Genomic DNA, 16,121 nt, shown 5'->3' on the forward strand with positions numbered 1-16,121 from the left:
CGCTCATCATTATTTGGGAAAACTACTCGAGTAAACTCAAACTACTGCATCATTTGAGTTCAGGACCCCCCCCATGCAATGAAAACCTCGTTTGAAATATGTTTTTATATGTGCCTTACTGCCTTTAAAGCTCATTTCGCGTCTTTTCCGCCCGTGCGTCAGAGAGCACGCGCCTCGGTCTCTCCCATCAATGATGGAGGATCACCTGCTGTATTTTAGCTCTTGCGTCATCCGGTGAAAACCTTTAACCATCAGGTGCTCAGTGCGGAGTGAAACCTCGGAGTCATCCTCCCCCCTCGCCCTCCCAATCCTCTTACACCAACAGCACGCACGCACAGGTCCGGGACAGCTCGAGTTAGTGGCAACTCGCGGACGCATGCGTGCACGACCCCCCCGAGTAAGAAAACCAGAGAAAACGAGGACCGAGATTTCTTCGAGGTTTGAGGAGACCAGGGAGTTCTTTCCAGGTTTTGGTTTTGTGTGGAGACTGGACGTGTCCAGACTCGTGTGCAGCGCGCGCAGCAGACATGGACGGACACAACGCGCCCTCCTGACCGGATTAAAAACAGCTCTCCTCTTCTTCAGCACCCAAAGAATTCCAATATCTCCTCTGCTGACTTCCAGAGGGAAACTTTTCCTCCCCCCTCCTCCTCTCTGGGTGACAACTCTGCGGGATTTCCATGAAGCGACGCCTCGGGTGACTCGACTCGTCCCGGGTTCTGCTCCGGTTCCAGCCGGACATCATGTGGACACCGACCGAGGACGAGAAAATCGGTGTTGGTGAGCTGAACCTTTGTTGTTGTCGTGTTTTATTCTGGAGCCACTAGAGGATGTCAGACCCCCCCCGCCCCATTCTTGGCACAACACATTTGTCACCGAGATGCTTCCAGCTGCTTCTGCATCACGGAAGACTTGCTGGTAAATGATGTGAAGGAATGATGTGGTCCTTCAGAGGTGAAGGCTGTGGGTCTGTCCACGGCACCACTCTGCTCTTTATTTCTTTGCAGAAGAGGAACAGCAGGGCAGGTTTAAGGAGGTTTGGGTCCCTGGGCTGGAGCTAGTTTTGGTGCACCGGTGACATCTTTTCATTACCACGTCCTGATTACAGTCCTGGGTCTGTGCGTGTTAATTTTAAAGGTTCAGATATGATGCTGCTCTGTCACACTTTGTTTTTTTTTTAAATGATACGTTGTTGCACAAAGCTCAACATAATCTGAGCTGATTTTCTGTGTTTGCAACTGAAATGTTGTTCATGCTCCAGATGTTTAGTGTTATGCAATCGAGAGGTCAAGCTCACACGCAGCTGCTCGGAGGAGCAGGTGGAGCAGCTGCTTCCCCATTTTCTTAAATGTGGGTGCCACCTTGTGCTTTTACTCCTTTAAAAAAACAAACAAAAAAACCCCCCTAAAATATGTAATGCCAAGTGTCACGGTGGTGCAGTTGGTAGAGCTGTTGCCTCTCGGTGAATAGGTCGCTGGATCAAATCCCGGCTACTCCGGTTTCCTCCCACAGACCAAAAACATGCATGTTAGGATGATTGGTAACTCTAAATTGTTCATAGGTGAGAAAAAGAGAGAGAGAGAGTGATGGTTGTTTGTCTCTGTGTCCCTGTGATGGACAGAGACCTGTCCAGGCTGCACAGTTTGTGTGTAAAGTTAAAATAAGTGGCTACACTCTTTACTTGCACGTGTCGAAACAGACTTTCCTGGCTATGAAAGGTAAAGAACAGAGTAAAACCTTGAGCGACGTCACATCGTTCAGGAGCGCAGGATGTTCCAGCGTTCATGAAACATCGGTCCAGGCTAATGTTGGACTCTAAAAGTGAACGTTTTGTAAATGTCTACTTCTGGTTTCACATCAACATTTACCCAAGGGACGCTGGTTGCACTGAATAAAAGATGTTGAATATGCAGCTGCCAGAGAGTAAGTTCATGGATGTAGGAGGATAAGAGGGTTTGTGTGACAGAGGAGGATGCTGGGATACGGTGAGATGGACCATTCCTAGAGGGAGCAGCTGGTAATGGAGTCTCTTTACAGAAAAAAACACAAAAACATCTTAGGTTGAAATTGTTTCAGTCACACAGAAAAAAACAACATGTTAAATTCATATTTTTTCCCTTAATGACCTGTTTAGTTTCCATTTTCCTGTTTATGAGCATATCTAAAGTACGGTTTGTGGTGCTCGTGGTGTGAAACTGAATCTTGGTGTCATAAACGAACTGCAACATGACGCAGGCTATTTGTGGGAGCAGAGGCCCTGCTGCAGGATGGAGATACTGTCTTTTGTAACATAAAGTGTGTAACCATGGAGAAGTGAAGCGGATGCAGCAGCAGGATCCAGTTAATGGACGGAACAGTGAGCTGAAACTACGAGCCAATATTGTGCTGCAGCATAATGGCAGAGAATGGTGTCAGATGAGCGTTGGTGGTTTAGGGCCCATTAGTCAATAATCCACAGTTCAATTATTGTCTCGGTCTCTATCATTCAACACCACCCTTCCCCCGTCACCACTTGCTGCACTTGGTCCTTTAAAGCAGCCACTGTCGCTCATTTCTTGGATGATTTCTTGCTTTTTCTTTGGTGCAGGATCTACCTCTGCTGATTTGTGACGTCTTTTTAAAAGCTACTTGTTTTCAAACAAGTTTTCTTGTTTGTTGTTAAAAGTGTTAATTCGTCTTTCTTATTTACGAGCCACGTTTCCAAGCCCGTTATCCTTTTTCATGGATATAGAGTAGGCGTGTCACAATAACAAATTTTGCTGGGCGATTATTTGTCTCAGAAATTATTGCGATAAACGATAATATTGTTTGAAATTTGACAATGATTAGTAATTATTGTCAAACTCAAGAAGAAATGTTTAATTTGTTTTGTGTGTAGTACCTTTTTTGACCACCAGATGGCAGTATAAGTGTTTGAACTGAAGGATGGATAGTGAGGGAGCGAGCCGCATGTCTCTTTAAGAAAAATGAGAGGGAAGCGTCTTGACGTGACATGGGCTGTCTCTCTTCGGTTCTTAAAATGGCGGGCGCTCGTGTGGTTTGAGCTCTTTAGCGTAGCATTTTTCACACACAGCTTTTAATAATAAAATCAGTAAACAAGTTCTCAGCTTCTTTTTGCAGAGAAAAACAACTTTTGACACGAAGGCACAAGTTTCAACCATGAATTTTGGAGCTTCGACAAGACGGAGGCTTTTTCCCCCAAGGTCGACCTGTTAGCTTAGCTCGTAGCTTAGCTTCTCATCTTGGCTGCTTTTAACGATCCAAAAACGCAATTTTGGATCGTTAAAACAAGTTTTGAAGAGAAAAGAGAAAGGGAGGGGTCAGTGAAGAACACCAGAGTTGAGCCTTTTTGTCGTCCAGTGTCTTCAGTAGAAAGAGAGACACAAAGAAACAATGAAGCCGATGAATGAAAACGAGGTCGATAATTTTCATTTATCATGCGATTAATTGATTTATTGTTTATCGCGACAGGCTTAATATAGAGTCATGAAGAGCCGGCTGCAGTTGAACAGACCTAACATTCGATTTACAGATTTTTATTGTTTTATTAAGACAGTTCATGCGTTTCTGGTTGAGGCCGCACTGTGGATGGTTCTGCCGTGTTCAAACCATCTTACACTGTTTTGGTGTTAGCGTTTAAAGTTGCCGCCAGTCTTAAAGCGTGTATCTTGTAAAAATATAATTTAAATGATTGAACATTTCCGCATTAATTAGTTCTAACCACCCACGCAGCTGAAACGCCGTGAAACTAATCTAAACTTCCACAGTCCAACAGAATTTGCACAAGTGTTTATAATGAGGTGACACCCCCGTCCCCCCCTCCCCTGGAGGTCGACGCCATCGACTGACAGCTGCCCGGGCCTTTCCGAGTGACCGATTAGGCGAAGCTCCACACCAGCATGGCGCTGGAGGAGGGATTCGGACTGCTGACAGGAAGTCGATGAGGGGAATCATGACTCCGGCACTCTGTTAATTGGAAAGAGACATTTACTGAATTTGAATGAGACACTTTCTGTTTCCCTCTTTGTAGGCTAATCATAGCTTTTCTCTGCTTGAAAAATCAGATTTACATCACTTCCTACAAGCTTTCAGCGAATCACAACAGACGGGGATTATAATCTGACGGTGAAAACGAAACAAGCATTTAACACATTTTCAAACGGATTATGTAAAACAAACGTAAAGCAGTTTTTTAATGTTGCCTCAACGTGAGCCCATCAGTTGATGCAAATTACCACTATGGTTTTTATAAGAGTCACAAATTATGAATTGAACTGGTACTCATAATAAAAATAATCCAACGGTGAAGGATGGATCTTTGAGTTTGAGGAGTCATGTTTCCCGTCAGAGTTTTGATGCATGTGTGGCCGTTTGTTTGTCTGTTTGTGATTTTTGCTGGATAAGGCTTTGCATACCAAGGCGCAGAGAGTGGTAACTCGGAGGCGTTCCATTGGAGTTGGGATGAGTAGAGCCCGCTTGTAGAAAACAGCCATTCAGCTGGATGAATGCAGCTTTGTGGCACCCTCGGAGGTTTTCTGAATGCAGCTTCACCTCCCCCAGGGCCGCTCTGCACCCTGCTCAGTTCTCACACTCCACACAGAGCGCAGACAGACAGGCTGATAGACAGACAGGCTGATAGACAGACAGGCTGATAGACAGACAGATGGACAAATGAACAGACATCCCAGACAAACTATATATAAAACACCAAAGTTCATGCTCAATAATCCAGGTATAAATCCAACAATGTTCAGTCAGGTTGTCTGGATGGTTTCTTTTTTTTTCTGAGATGTTTCATCCTTCATCCAAAGGACTTCTTCAATCTGAGAATCATTTGAAGAAGTAAATCTATCTGTCTATCTATCTGTCTGTCTGGCCGTCCGTCCGTCCGTCCGTCCGTCCGACCGACCGACCGACCGACCGACCGACCGACCGATCATTGTTGGATTTTATACCTGGATTATTGAGCATGAACTTTGGTGTTTTAAACCACTTTGGCATGACTGTCTCAGAGGAGGTGACGAGGGAGAGGGCGGGTCCCAGAGGCCATCTTAGCACCAGCAAACTGGGTTTTTTTTCCCATTATGGAGTATGCGATTTGCGGGAATCAGTTTTGTTTGGTGGCTCCTCAGACTGAAGAAGTCCTTTGGATGAAGGACGAAATGTCTCAGCAGAAAAAGAAACTGTCTAGATGACTTGACTGAACTTTATTGGATATATATGATATATATAAAATGCACGTGCTCAAGGTTTGTCTTTTACTGAATACAAGTTTTTTTCTTTAATAAATTTAACAGATTGCAAAACTGAACATTGACTGAAAAGCATCTTGAATATTTTGAACCCAATACATTTCTTTACGCACAACGAATCATCCTACATGTCGCTGCGTGAGTGCAGCTACAGCGTGCGCTCTCAGGACATTATTACCTGCAGTGTCCCCTCAGTCAGGACAGAACTAGGCCAAAGGACCTTCTCCTACTCTGCTCCTGTTTCCTGGAATATCTTACAAAAAGATTTGAAGCTCTCGACCTTGACCTCTCTTGACATTGACCTTGACCTCTAAGAGGCTTCAAACATCTGTTAAGTTCCTGGCAAGAACCAACGCAGACATGTTCCTGTTTTTAGTTTTCTACACCGCCTGATAATCTAGATCTTTTTTGCTACTTTTCCTTTTAATTACCAACTTATTTTCATTTGTTAAATAAAAAAAAAATTGTACACATATTTTATGATCGTCTATTGTTGTCGTCACTTTTTGTTAAAATCAGGTCTCTCTTGTGAACGAGTCCCCGAGGCTCAGTGGGACTAACCTGTATAAATAAAGGTTGTATGAATCAGCAGACGTAGGACTTTAAAGTGACTGTATTCACCTTCTGCACAAAAAAACAAATGTCGGAGAGATGATGAAACTGACTCGGAGAAGAACACTTTAAATTTCTTCTAGAACCTTGTTGGGAACTGAAACTGTTCCCACATTTGGGCCACGGGTTGACGTTCGGCAAAGATGGAGAATTTTCCCAAACAGACGAGAACCACCAAACTCAGAGTTTCAAGTGTTCCTCAGTGAAATGAAGTGAGGTGTGGATTATGCGCCTGATTTATTTAGTTTAGTAGTTTTTGTCTGTTTTTCCCCGGCCTGCTCCAGCTGCACCAGCTGTTTTAACAGCTTTGTGACGCCTCTGCTCAACTGTCACCGTTTGTACAGATCCGTTGGTTTGACAGACATTTTTTTTAACCACACTTTAATGACCTATCTTATTCCACTTGCTTTCTTGATTTTTAAAAAAATCACAAAAACATGGTTGATTTAGAGAAAATTTGCTTTAGTGTTGTAAAATGTCAAGTTTTACTGTTTAATGGCCCAAACTGACCCTGGAGGGCAAGATGCTTAGTTTAACTTAATCATATTTATCAGGGTATATTTTTCTTGCTTTTGTTATAATTTTACAATAAAAATAAATTTATTTTCCACCTCCAAATTAAGTTGGATAAAGCTGCAGTTTGTTTCAAAGTGACATCTTCTTAAAATGTCAAATTGTGCACCGATGAGGCCAAAATCAAACCCAGTAATGAAGCTCTAATTTGTCTTTTTAATGAGACACACACATTTTTAAAAACTGTTTTTTTACTTCCGTTCAATGATCTGAAGAATATTTATTTGTTCTTAAAAAAAAAAGAAAGAATAAAATCTGGTGTTTTGGTTAAGATACTTCTTTAAAGTAAATATTTTATCATGAACATAGAGTCAAATCACGAGTTCAGACAGAAATCAAACCAACTTATTGTTTATGTTTTATTAATGATAATTAAAAAAACAGAAGAACCAGACTTGGTGTTAATCAGATTTGCACATCAGATGTTTCCACAAACCAGAATTGGACGTAAAATCTTCAGTTTCCATCTATACTGCGTCTGCGTCCTCATCTATGAAAAGTTATTTATTTAAAATAATTATATCTTCATTCTGATTCTTTCCACTCATCAGCCTAGAGGAGACATGCAGAAATGTCTCGTGTCCAATAACTGACAGCAGCTCAGGTTTACTCGTCTCACCTGCTCCTCCTTGTTCCTTCGAGTGTTTCTTTCACTTCCTCATCACATCTGGGAGCAGCAAATTAACAACAGCAGAATCTCTTCACTAATTTATTCTCTTTATTCACGGCGGTGTTTTGTATTCTACAGTAATTCCCTCGTCTCCCGTTAGTGAGGTGGAGAGACGAGCTCTTTTTGAAGCTCCTGCTGCGGTTCTCACAGATGGTGTTCGAGCACAACTGTTAGGGCGCAGCGTTTTAATGCGACCATTACCGTCGGCCGTTAGAGAACCAAACAGCTGTGAGGAGGAACCTCAGCTCTTTGCTTTCAACTCAACACATCCGTTCATTATCTGGACCGTGTCCTGTTCGGATCTCATGCACGTTCAAACTAACGCATTCATTTCAACGTTTCATAAAAAGTTGGAACAGGTGCAAGAAGGGTTTCCTTTAATAAATGTTTTAAAATTAATGCTCAAGTTAATTTCAACACAATACATTTTCTGTTCCTAAAGCATTCTTTTTACATATTTGATGAGTATTTCTTGTAAAAATACTTTCTTGGACAATACATAAATGTGTATTAGTGTATCATTTTGTGCAGCAGTTGTGACGTCTTTAACAACGTGACCCCCCCACCTGCCCAGTCGCTGTTTACTGTACTTCATTTGAACTTTGAAAATGTTACTCTCCGAGGCATTTTTTCTGTACTTTTCATGGCTGTTGGTGTTTAGTGACCCAGATTTACAGCTTTAATCATAAAGCCTTAGTCTGTAATAAAGCTATTCTCACAGGAGGATAAAACATTTAATTGGTAAGAGATTCCACTTTTCCCCCGACGCTAAAATCTAACCAGGTTACTGTTGAGTGGTGGAAACCGGCAGCTTTACTTTGCCGCAATAGAATAGTATGTAGTTTAAAAGTTTCCAGACATATTGTACTGGTCTGGTGATAATTCAGTTGAAAGGTAGTCATTGAAAGTCTCCTAAAACTTCCAAATATGTAAATAATTAGTTCAACATGTTCATAACATTATTACTGTTACACCTGAAGCCTAAAATAAAACTGGAGAGAGTAGGGATGGCGGGAGGAGGCAGTATGTGAGATCTGGCTGCTGTCCATGGTGCTGAAACACTAAAATAATCAATTTTTCGGAGTGGAGACGGTTCATCATTCAAGCCTCTCCTTCTCTGTTTATACACTTCCCCTGTGGAGAAACTGATAAGTCATGATAAGCTGCTGCAGACGTTTCAGTTCATCACTTACACCTTGTAGCTGGACTGTATGCATCCACTCTAACAAGGTTAAGTCAGGTCGTCTGGACGGATGCTTCATCAAAGGAGAATCCATCCAGATGACCTGACTTAACCTTGCTAGATGTTTCTACCTGGATTATTGAGCATGCATCAGGAAATCCACTCCTTCATATGCCAGCAGGTGATACTGTGAGACCAGAACAAAAACTTTAATGAACTTAAAGCGTTTGCTCATGGAGGGACGTTTCCCCACAACAGTGAGCGACTGGACCAAAAGGCAGGAGACAGGATGATTGAACGCAGATCATGAGGACGTCAGAGCCTGCTGTCCTTTAGTGATGGCTGACAGAGTCCATTAATTGGTTTTCTTTATGATGATAAAACTGTTTCCACGTCAGGGGAAAAGCTCAAGTTTATTATTGATCTCGATAGTCTTCATTTGAATGTGTTTAAGTGGTTCTGTGAAGAAGAAAAACCGTTAGTTTTGTGTTTACGTTGCAGATGGATTCTTTTAATCATTAGAGAAACAAGTTGTGGTGTCGGGGAAGACTTTCTGTCAGTGTGTGTGTGTGTGTGTGTGTGTGTGTGTGTGTGTGTGGGGGGGGGGTCCTCTGAGGTCTTAAACACATCATCATTCTGGAGGAGAGTTCTGCCGTTGTTATGGTTACGCTGAGTTTCCGCGGACACTCTGGCTTCACAATCGCCATAACAACAAGCCAGCTCCTCAGCTTCCATTCAGAAGATGGAGCCTCGTCACAAACGGTCCTAATCCTCAACAACACGAACACACCGGTCGGGTGAAACCCGTTTCTCCACGAGTTCAACCCCCGACACGCAGGAAGTTATGGAGCTGTGGAAATTGAACTGGGTTCTGTTTCTGGGTCTGTTGACAAACAATATGTCAGCTGAGAACAGGTTGTTTAGTTTTTACAAACATTATGAGTATTTTTATCATCATTATTGTTAATATTGTTTGTTATCCTTGTCACCCGACCAGATTTTATTTAAAATTTTTTACTGCAGGGACTCAGTCGTTGAGGTTTTAGCATTTTATTTGGGATATTTGTGCAAAATGCATCAGTTTATGATTCAGTTTGTGGATTCCAAACTTTTAATCAACCGTGTACTTTTCAGGACTTAAAGTTTCAACTATAAAATATCTTCAAAGGTTAATTATTTAAGTCTAAACGCATTTGTTTATTTAGATGGAATAATCTAACAAAGTTAAGTCACGTCCTCTGGACGGATAAAAAAAAAATAGTTGAAACGTTTCATCTTTTTATCCAAATTACGTCATCAATTTGAGAATCTGCACCTTTCAAAGAACTCTCTTTTCTCAGAAGTTTGTCTGTTTTGTTTTCTTTGAACATGTGCAGAACATTTTTTTTTAATATTTCAAGTCCTTGTCAGACCGTTAAGTGCCCAGAACCATCACAACCTTCTCTTGCTCACAGATGAAGCAGGTTAGAAATAAACTGCCCAAGAAATGTTTGCGCTCTTTGCACGTGTTAAAAACCTACTTCTGAGATTCCAACAGGAGGTTGGTTTGAAACACAGCAATGAAGGGACAGATCTGGTTGGCAGGCCGCTGACTGATGAAGTCCTCTGGATGAAAGACGAAACCTTTCTCACTTAAACTGGTCCAGATGACATGATTTAACCATTTTTGTTATCTACCTGGATGAATGCTTACAAACCTTATTCTTGTGTTGGTTACAGGAAATGGTTTATTTTATTATTTTTACTGTTTTCACCCTGAAATGAACTCCTGCTTCACGTGGACGAGGACACACGGTGGCTGACACAGCAGGCCAGGAGGCAAATGCTACGACTCAATTATTGTCTAAATTCTGTTTTGCTCCTTTTGAAGTTTTTTACTTTATTATTGTATTTTTCTCTGTCTCAGATATTCTCTGGCCCCCTTTATGACTTACAGCCCCATGTGTTGTTTCTCCCTTCCATCGGTGTCTCACTTCATGTGATAAAGAACATAGAAACATTAAAAATAGAAGTAACCGTTCATCTGCTCCGTCCTTCAAGTTCAGCTTTCTTATCTGTGTTTTTATTGTTTTCAAGCTGAGGAAAAGATTTTGTTTCTAAATTAGCATCCATTCTTTTAGCTAATATTGATTATTTCAGTCACTCAAGCAAAGCAGATGTTCACCCTAATTTGTTTTTCAGATAAACTTTAAAACTTTTTATTCCACAGGACAAAACAACTCTATTTTGTTCATCTTGCAAATATTGTTTTCCTTGTTGCTTTGCTCATTAAAAACTAACTCTTGATGAATTTCTCCCATCCTAATTATGATGTTAGTTACCAAGTTAATTACCAAACTTATAGTATTTTTTTGAACAACGATACTAAATTTATGGAAGGTATAAGTTTTGTACATTTAAACTGCATTTTGTCTTTTCAGCTGTTTATCTGACTGTGCATCCCAGAATTTAAAGTTACTTCAAATTAACTTAAATTTATTGCAAAGTATGAACTCATTCATAAATAAGTTGAACAATAGCAAACAATGTAGTTTAAGAGTTTTCTCCTGTAGTTTTTCAGATTTATTGATATGAAATGCTGAAATGTGGGAAGGCGCTCGACGTAAACAAAGCACTTTGCTGAATGCACCAAAAACTACAAGTTTAAGTCATGCGATTGACGATTAGGTAGAAATATAAAAGTGAATGTGATCGAAACTGTCGGACTTCTCCATCACAAACTGTTTCTCCATGGGTGTCACCATTATTGACCTTTATTTCAGTCACTTTCACTGTTTCTAGGTCAATAAAGGCACAGTGGTGTTAGCAGTAGTTCACAAATTTTTAGCTTACGGACACATTAACCATAGATTCTAGGAAAAAAATTATGAGCTGCAATATGCTCTTTTCTTTGACATTGCAATAAAGAAAAATGCAAATACTGATGTATATTTTAGAAATGGCTACAACAGTTTCATCTTCAGTATTTTGCTTAAATGCTTAGTGGAACAGTTGTAAATTTACATGTTTTAAAATAAAATGTAAGTCTATGTAAGGGTTTTCAAAGGAACACAGAAGGGAGAATAATTAACTTTATGTGCGTGTGTATTGGAGGAAAAGGGTCGACCATTAAAAACACAATTAGTTGGCCTCAGACAATTTCTTAAAGCACTCCTTAGCTGCACTTAAAGTCAGTGGTGTATAAAAAGATACTTTACGTAAAGAGTAGAATGAGCAAGATGCTGCGGATGAGTAGGTTTCCACTTCCTGTTCAAAGTCGTGTCAACTGGATGAAGTGGTCGCTGAAAACACGAGTCCATTCTTCAGTTGGTGTGTGTGTGTGTGTGTGTGTGTGTGTGTGTTTGATCAGCTGAAGTAACGACTAAATTGGACCTTGGAGACATCAATGATGAAATCAAAAGAAACATCAGCTCTTTATTTTTAGTTTTATGGCTCAGAAGTAAAGATAAATATTGACTTTGACTTTAGGTGGAAAACTGCGTCGCTGCAGTCGTTTTAATCTTTTCTCGCTTGGCAGTTTTTAAAAGTCTTAAAATTGTCTCGTCAGGCTTTTTTAGGCCAATTAGTGAGTACTGTAACGTTCAAAACACAAAGCTGTCACTGCTAAAGCTTACGTGTTGTGTTCATGGTCATGTGGACATTTATGTCCATGCCTGTCTGAGCTGCAGCTGAGCTGTGTGCACGCTTTTAATGTGCATGTGGCCTACAGGCTTCCTTGCACGCAGCATCTCATTGAATTACAATAATGGACTGGTAATAGGCCTCACTGAGTGTTTGATCATTGTGGGGGGGGACTACAGCGAAGGTCAATGAGCTGTGCAGGAGTCCATACAGCTTCAACAGTTCTGGGTTAAATGAGTTTACAGTACTATTAAAACAAATACGTGCACACTTTGCCTAAAATCTGTTCTGCTCGGTGGACTGATGTTCGTGGAGTGATCCTTTGATCCAGCTCACATAAAGATGTTTAAATTAATCAAACCGGTTCGTTATAGCGGTGGTTCCCAAGCCTGGTCCTTGCGGAACACCATCCAGCATGTTTTAGTTGTTTCTCTGCTTCAACACACCTGATTCAGTGATTTAATTACTTCCTCAAGCTCTGCAGAAGCCTGTTATTCACACATTCATTCAACTCGGGTGTGTCAAAGAAGGGAAACGACAAAAACATGCAGGATGGTGTTCCGCAAGGACCATGGTTGGGAACCACTGCATTGTAATATTTACTAATGTCTAAATGTAGCAACACACCAAAATGGAAGTCAGTACCTCACTTATTTTTTAAGTTATCATTCTCACGACATTCACAGATGGAAGGATGGATAGAGGGTCTGTCCAACTCTCCCGTTTCGCTCTGCGACAGGGGACAACCAAAGTATGGACACTGTATAACATACTTTTACTCAATGACCGTTCAGGGTCCAGTCGGGTTCTCTTTCGGATCTCGTTTTCTTTCAGTTAGGTCACAGCTCTTGCATGCACAATTCAAACAATGTTTACACGGATTAATTTGACTGAAAACAAATTGGTTGAATTTTGCGAGTCGTCTGATTCTTAATTTATAACCTCTGAGTTTAGTTTTGAAATACAGACTTAAAATCTGGACACATTAAATTTAAAATTATTCTTGTGAAACTTCAAACTTCAAATCAATATCTTAAGTATCCCCCCCCCCCCCCCCAATCATCAAGGAATCATATAAGCAAACATTATAAATCAGTAAAGAGTTTTAATGGTTTAAATAAACCTCTTTAGGTTCTCCTCATAAGTCACAGTCTCTCCTCGGTGGCAACAAATGGAGTTCTCGCAGCGGTCTGCACGATAAAGACGGAGTAAATGTGTGCGTAGGAGAGCAGTCTGCGCACGGGTAAGAATTAACATCCATCAGCATAAATTATAAACCATACCTTTAAATTTTTTAGCATCCCTTTCTCCCCACATCACATTAATAGTTACTTTACTATCACTCCTTTTTTAATTCCCGCTCTCATTCCTCCCCTCTGACTGGTGCTTCCTGTTCTCCCTCATCCCTCCTTCTGACCCTATTGCTTTCCTCTTTTAACCCTTCTTCCACTTCCTGTCGTATTCCCGTCAAACGAGGGACGTTTTCATGGACCTGGTCAGACTCGGCCTCTCTGGAACGGCTGTGAACGTGTTTGTGAGGAAGTGATTTACTGAGGGGGGGATGACCAAACTTCCTGCATTAGCACGTCCATGAGTGTGAGGCTTTAAAGTTGTCTTAACCATGTTTTTATTTAGCAGCTTTCCTGAAGATTAACTCCCCCCCCACCCCCAACTTCAAAGCTGCTCTACAAGGCAACTCCCCATTTAGTTTGTTTTAATGGATGTCTTTGGCAAATAGTTCAATAGGAAACATGATCACCAGCAGCATCACCATCATGTAGGATCCAACTAAACCAAATCCATTATTTTTTTAGCCACTTCTTCCTTTTTGGGTCGTGGGGGTCACTGGTGCCCATATCCAGCAGTCACTGTGTGAGACATGGGGTCCACCCAGGATGGGTCTCCAGTCCATCACAGGGACACAGAGAGACAAACAACCATTAATTCAGTGGGAGGAAACCAGAGTACCTGGAGAAAACCCACGCATGCATGGAGAGAACATGTAAACTCCACTCAGGGGGTTCCCAGCTGGGATTTGAACCGGCGACCTTCTCGCTGAGAGGCAGCAGCTGTACCAACTGCACCACTGTGCTGCCTGCATTACGTACTTGACACAAATAAAGGATAACTTGACTTGGAAGGGGAAATTAAAACTGTAGGTTCAGTGTTTGCAGTTTGTATTTTGTGCAAGTTTGATGCACACATCTTATTTCCAGTTCTTTTTTTATTTTTTATTTAATTTTATTTTTTGTGGCACCATTGCAGCAAATAATACAGGCCTGACGTAACATCAGCAGCGTTTTGGTATTTTTGTGTGAATGAAGACATTTTCAGAAACGGTGCCAAGGATATAATTTTGTTTTAGAAATGACAAAGAAAAAAAAAGATCATTGCGAGAGGTGGGTGGGGACACCCTGGACATGTTGCAAGTTTATCACAGGGAGGCAGAGAAAAACGAGAAACAACAACAATTAAAACTCACACCTGGTGACACTTTTTAGTCATGAATCAAGCCATCCATCCATTATCTTTTACCTGCTTCTTCCATTTTGGGTCATGGGGGTCACCGGTGCCCATGTCCAGCAATCACTGTGCGAAGGGCGGGGTACACCCTGGACGGGTTGCAAGTCCATCACAGGGACACATGGAGGCAAACGAGACAAACAGCGACAATTTAGAGTCACCAATCAACGTAACATGCATGTTTTTGGTCTGTGGGAGGAAACCGTAAAGAAAACTCATGCACGCAGAGGGGGAACATGCTAACTTCACACTGAAAGACCTGGAGACAGACCTGTGACCTCCTAGCTGCGAAGCAATAGCTTTAATCGCTGCTCCACCATGTCACCGCTCACTGAATGATAAAGCTGTGGCTGTAGTGGGTTCAAGCTCTTAAGTCCAAATCAAGAAAGGGATGAACTTTGGTGTGACTCCGTTCTGGTTCTGGTCTGAGCAGGTCCGTTAGAGTCCAGTGAACCAGTCACATTTAACTGGACTGCTGAAACTGTAAATAACATCAAAGTGCTCACATTAAATCAATCAACACAAGTGAAACTTACCATTTTCACTTATTTGTTCCAACATAAACAAATGTTTTTCTGGATTACTCTAATACTTTTCATCTGTTTGTTTCAGTGTGTATTATGCATTGAAATTTTAAATGGGAAATGTATTGTATTTAAAAGTGTGCACATGTTGGAGCTGTGTTTTCTAACGCAAGTTAAAAATCCAGGTATAATATGACTGGATTATTTTTAACATTTGTTTTTGTCTAAATTTTCAGAATTTATGTACAAACCGGTTTTCTGCTGTAAGGAAACCGCAACAAATCGTCCACATTATTATTTAATTGAATTTAATGTAGCACACACACTATTTTATTACAACACCAGTCATTTTCCTGAATGCTTATTTGTTTATTTATTTATTTATTTTAGGCAGCAGTTCTCTGTGCCAGAGCTGCGGGAAGCGCTGCGATCATCAGACATCGTTAGATAACCACCACAAATCAGCTGCGAATATTAGTGGTCCGTTACTAATTGATTCAGCAAATTACAGTTCCTTGCCTTGAGGGAAGAAAGAAGCAATAAAAAGTCTTTTGGAGAAAAAGTCTCCTGACTGGATAACACAGCTGTGGCTAAGTTGGAATAAATGGTGCTTTCTATGTGTTCTTATTGTGTAGAAAGTTTCTCAGTGTAATGCAAAAGTCCCCGTTTTCATTAGACGTTGTGGGATTTTAGAGGTAAATGTAAACTTTTTGTTATACGCACATCGAAGGTGGGAAAAATTATAATATATTCTCCGTCCGGCCATCAGTTCGTCCGTACTTCTGTAAACTTTCTCTTGTCTTGTCCATAACTTCTGATCTGCTCAAGATAATTTAACAAAACTTGATACACATATACTGTACGGTAATTTCTGGACTATTGAGCTTACCTGAATATAAGCCACGCCCACTAAATTAAAATTTTTTTTGTACACATATAGACGGCACTTTAAGCCACAGTGTCCACGCTGTAACATGAGGTATTTAAACTTGTTCCCCCCTCTCCCCAGTCGAACAATGAAACCAAGTTTCATTAATTAGCACATCCTGCACATTTGTGCAACCCTTACTGCAGGACAAACTTCCTGCTGCAGCTGATCAGCTGATCTGGTGCCGAGTGGAGAAGTGGGCGTGGCCAAAAGCGCTTGCAGGTGGCAAAGAGCA

General features: G+C 41.1%; 1 protein-coding gene across 1 annotated transcript in view; it reads left to right on the top strand.

Annotated features, from left to right (window-relative positions):
* Positions 1-312: 312 nt before the first annotated feature.
* LOC119412862 (dedicator of cytokinesis protein 3) overlaps positions 313-16,121 on the top strand; it is a gene marked incomplete in the record, with an annotated part of 151,604 nt that continues 135,795 nt past the window's right edge. Inside the window, 1 exon segment of the mRNA XM_037679897.1 lies at positions 313-780. Within this exon segment, the coding sequence (XP_037535825.1) occupies positions 744-780 (37 nt within the window).

The sequence above is a fragment of the Nematolebias whitei genome, chromosome 7, assembly GCF_014905685.2.
Source record: "Nematolebias whitei isolate Nwh7 chromosome 7, NemWhi1, whole genome shotgun sequence".
Taxonomy (NCBI): Eukaryota; Metazoa; Chordata; class Actinopteri; order Cyprinodontiformes; family Rivulidae; genus Nematolebias; species Nematolebias whitei.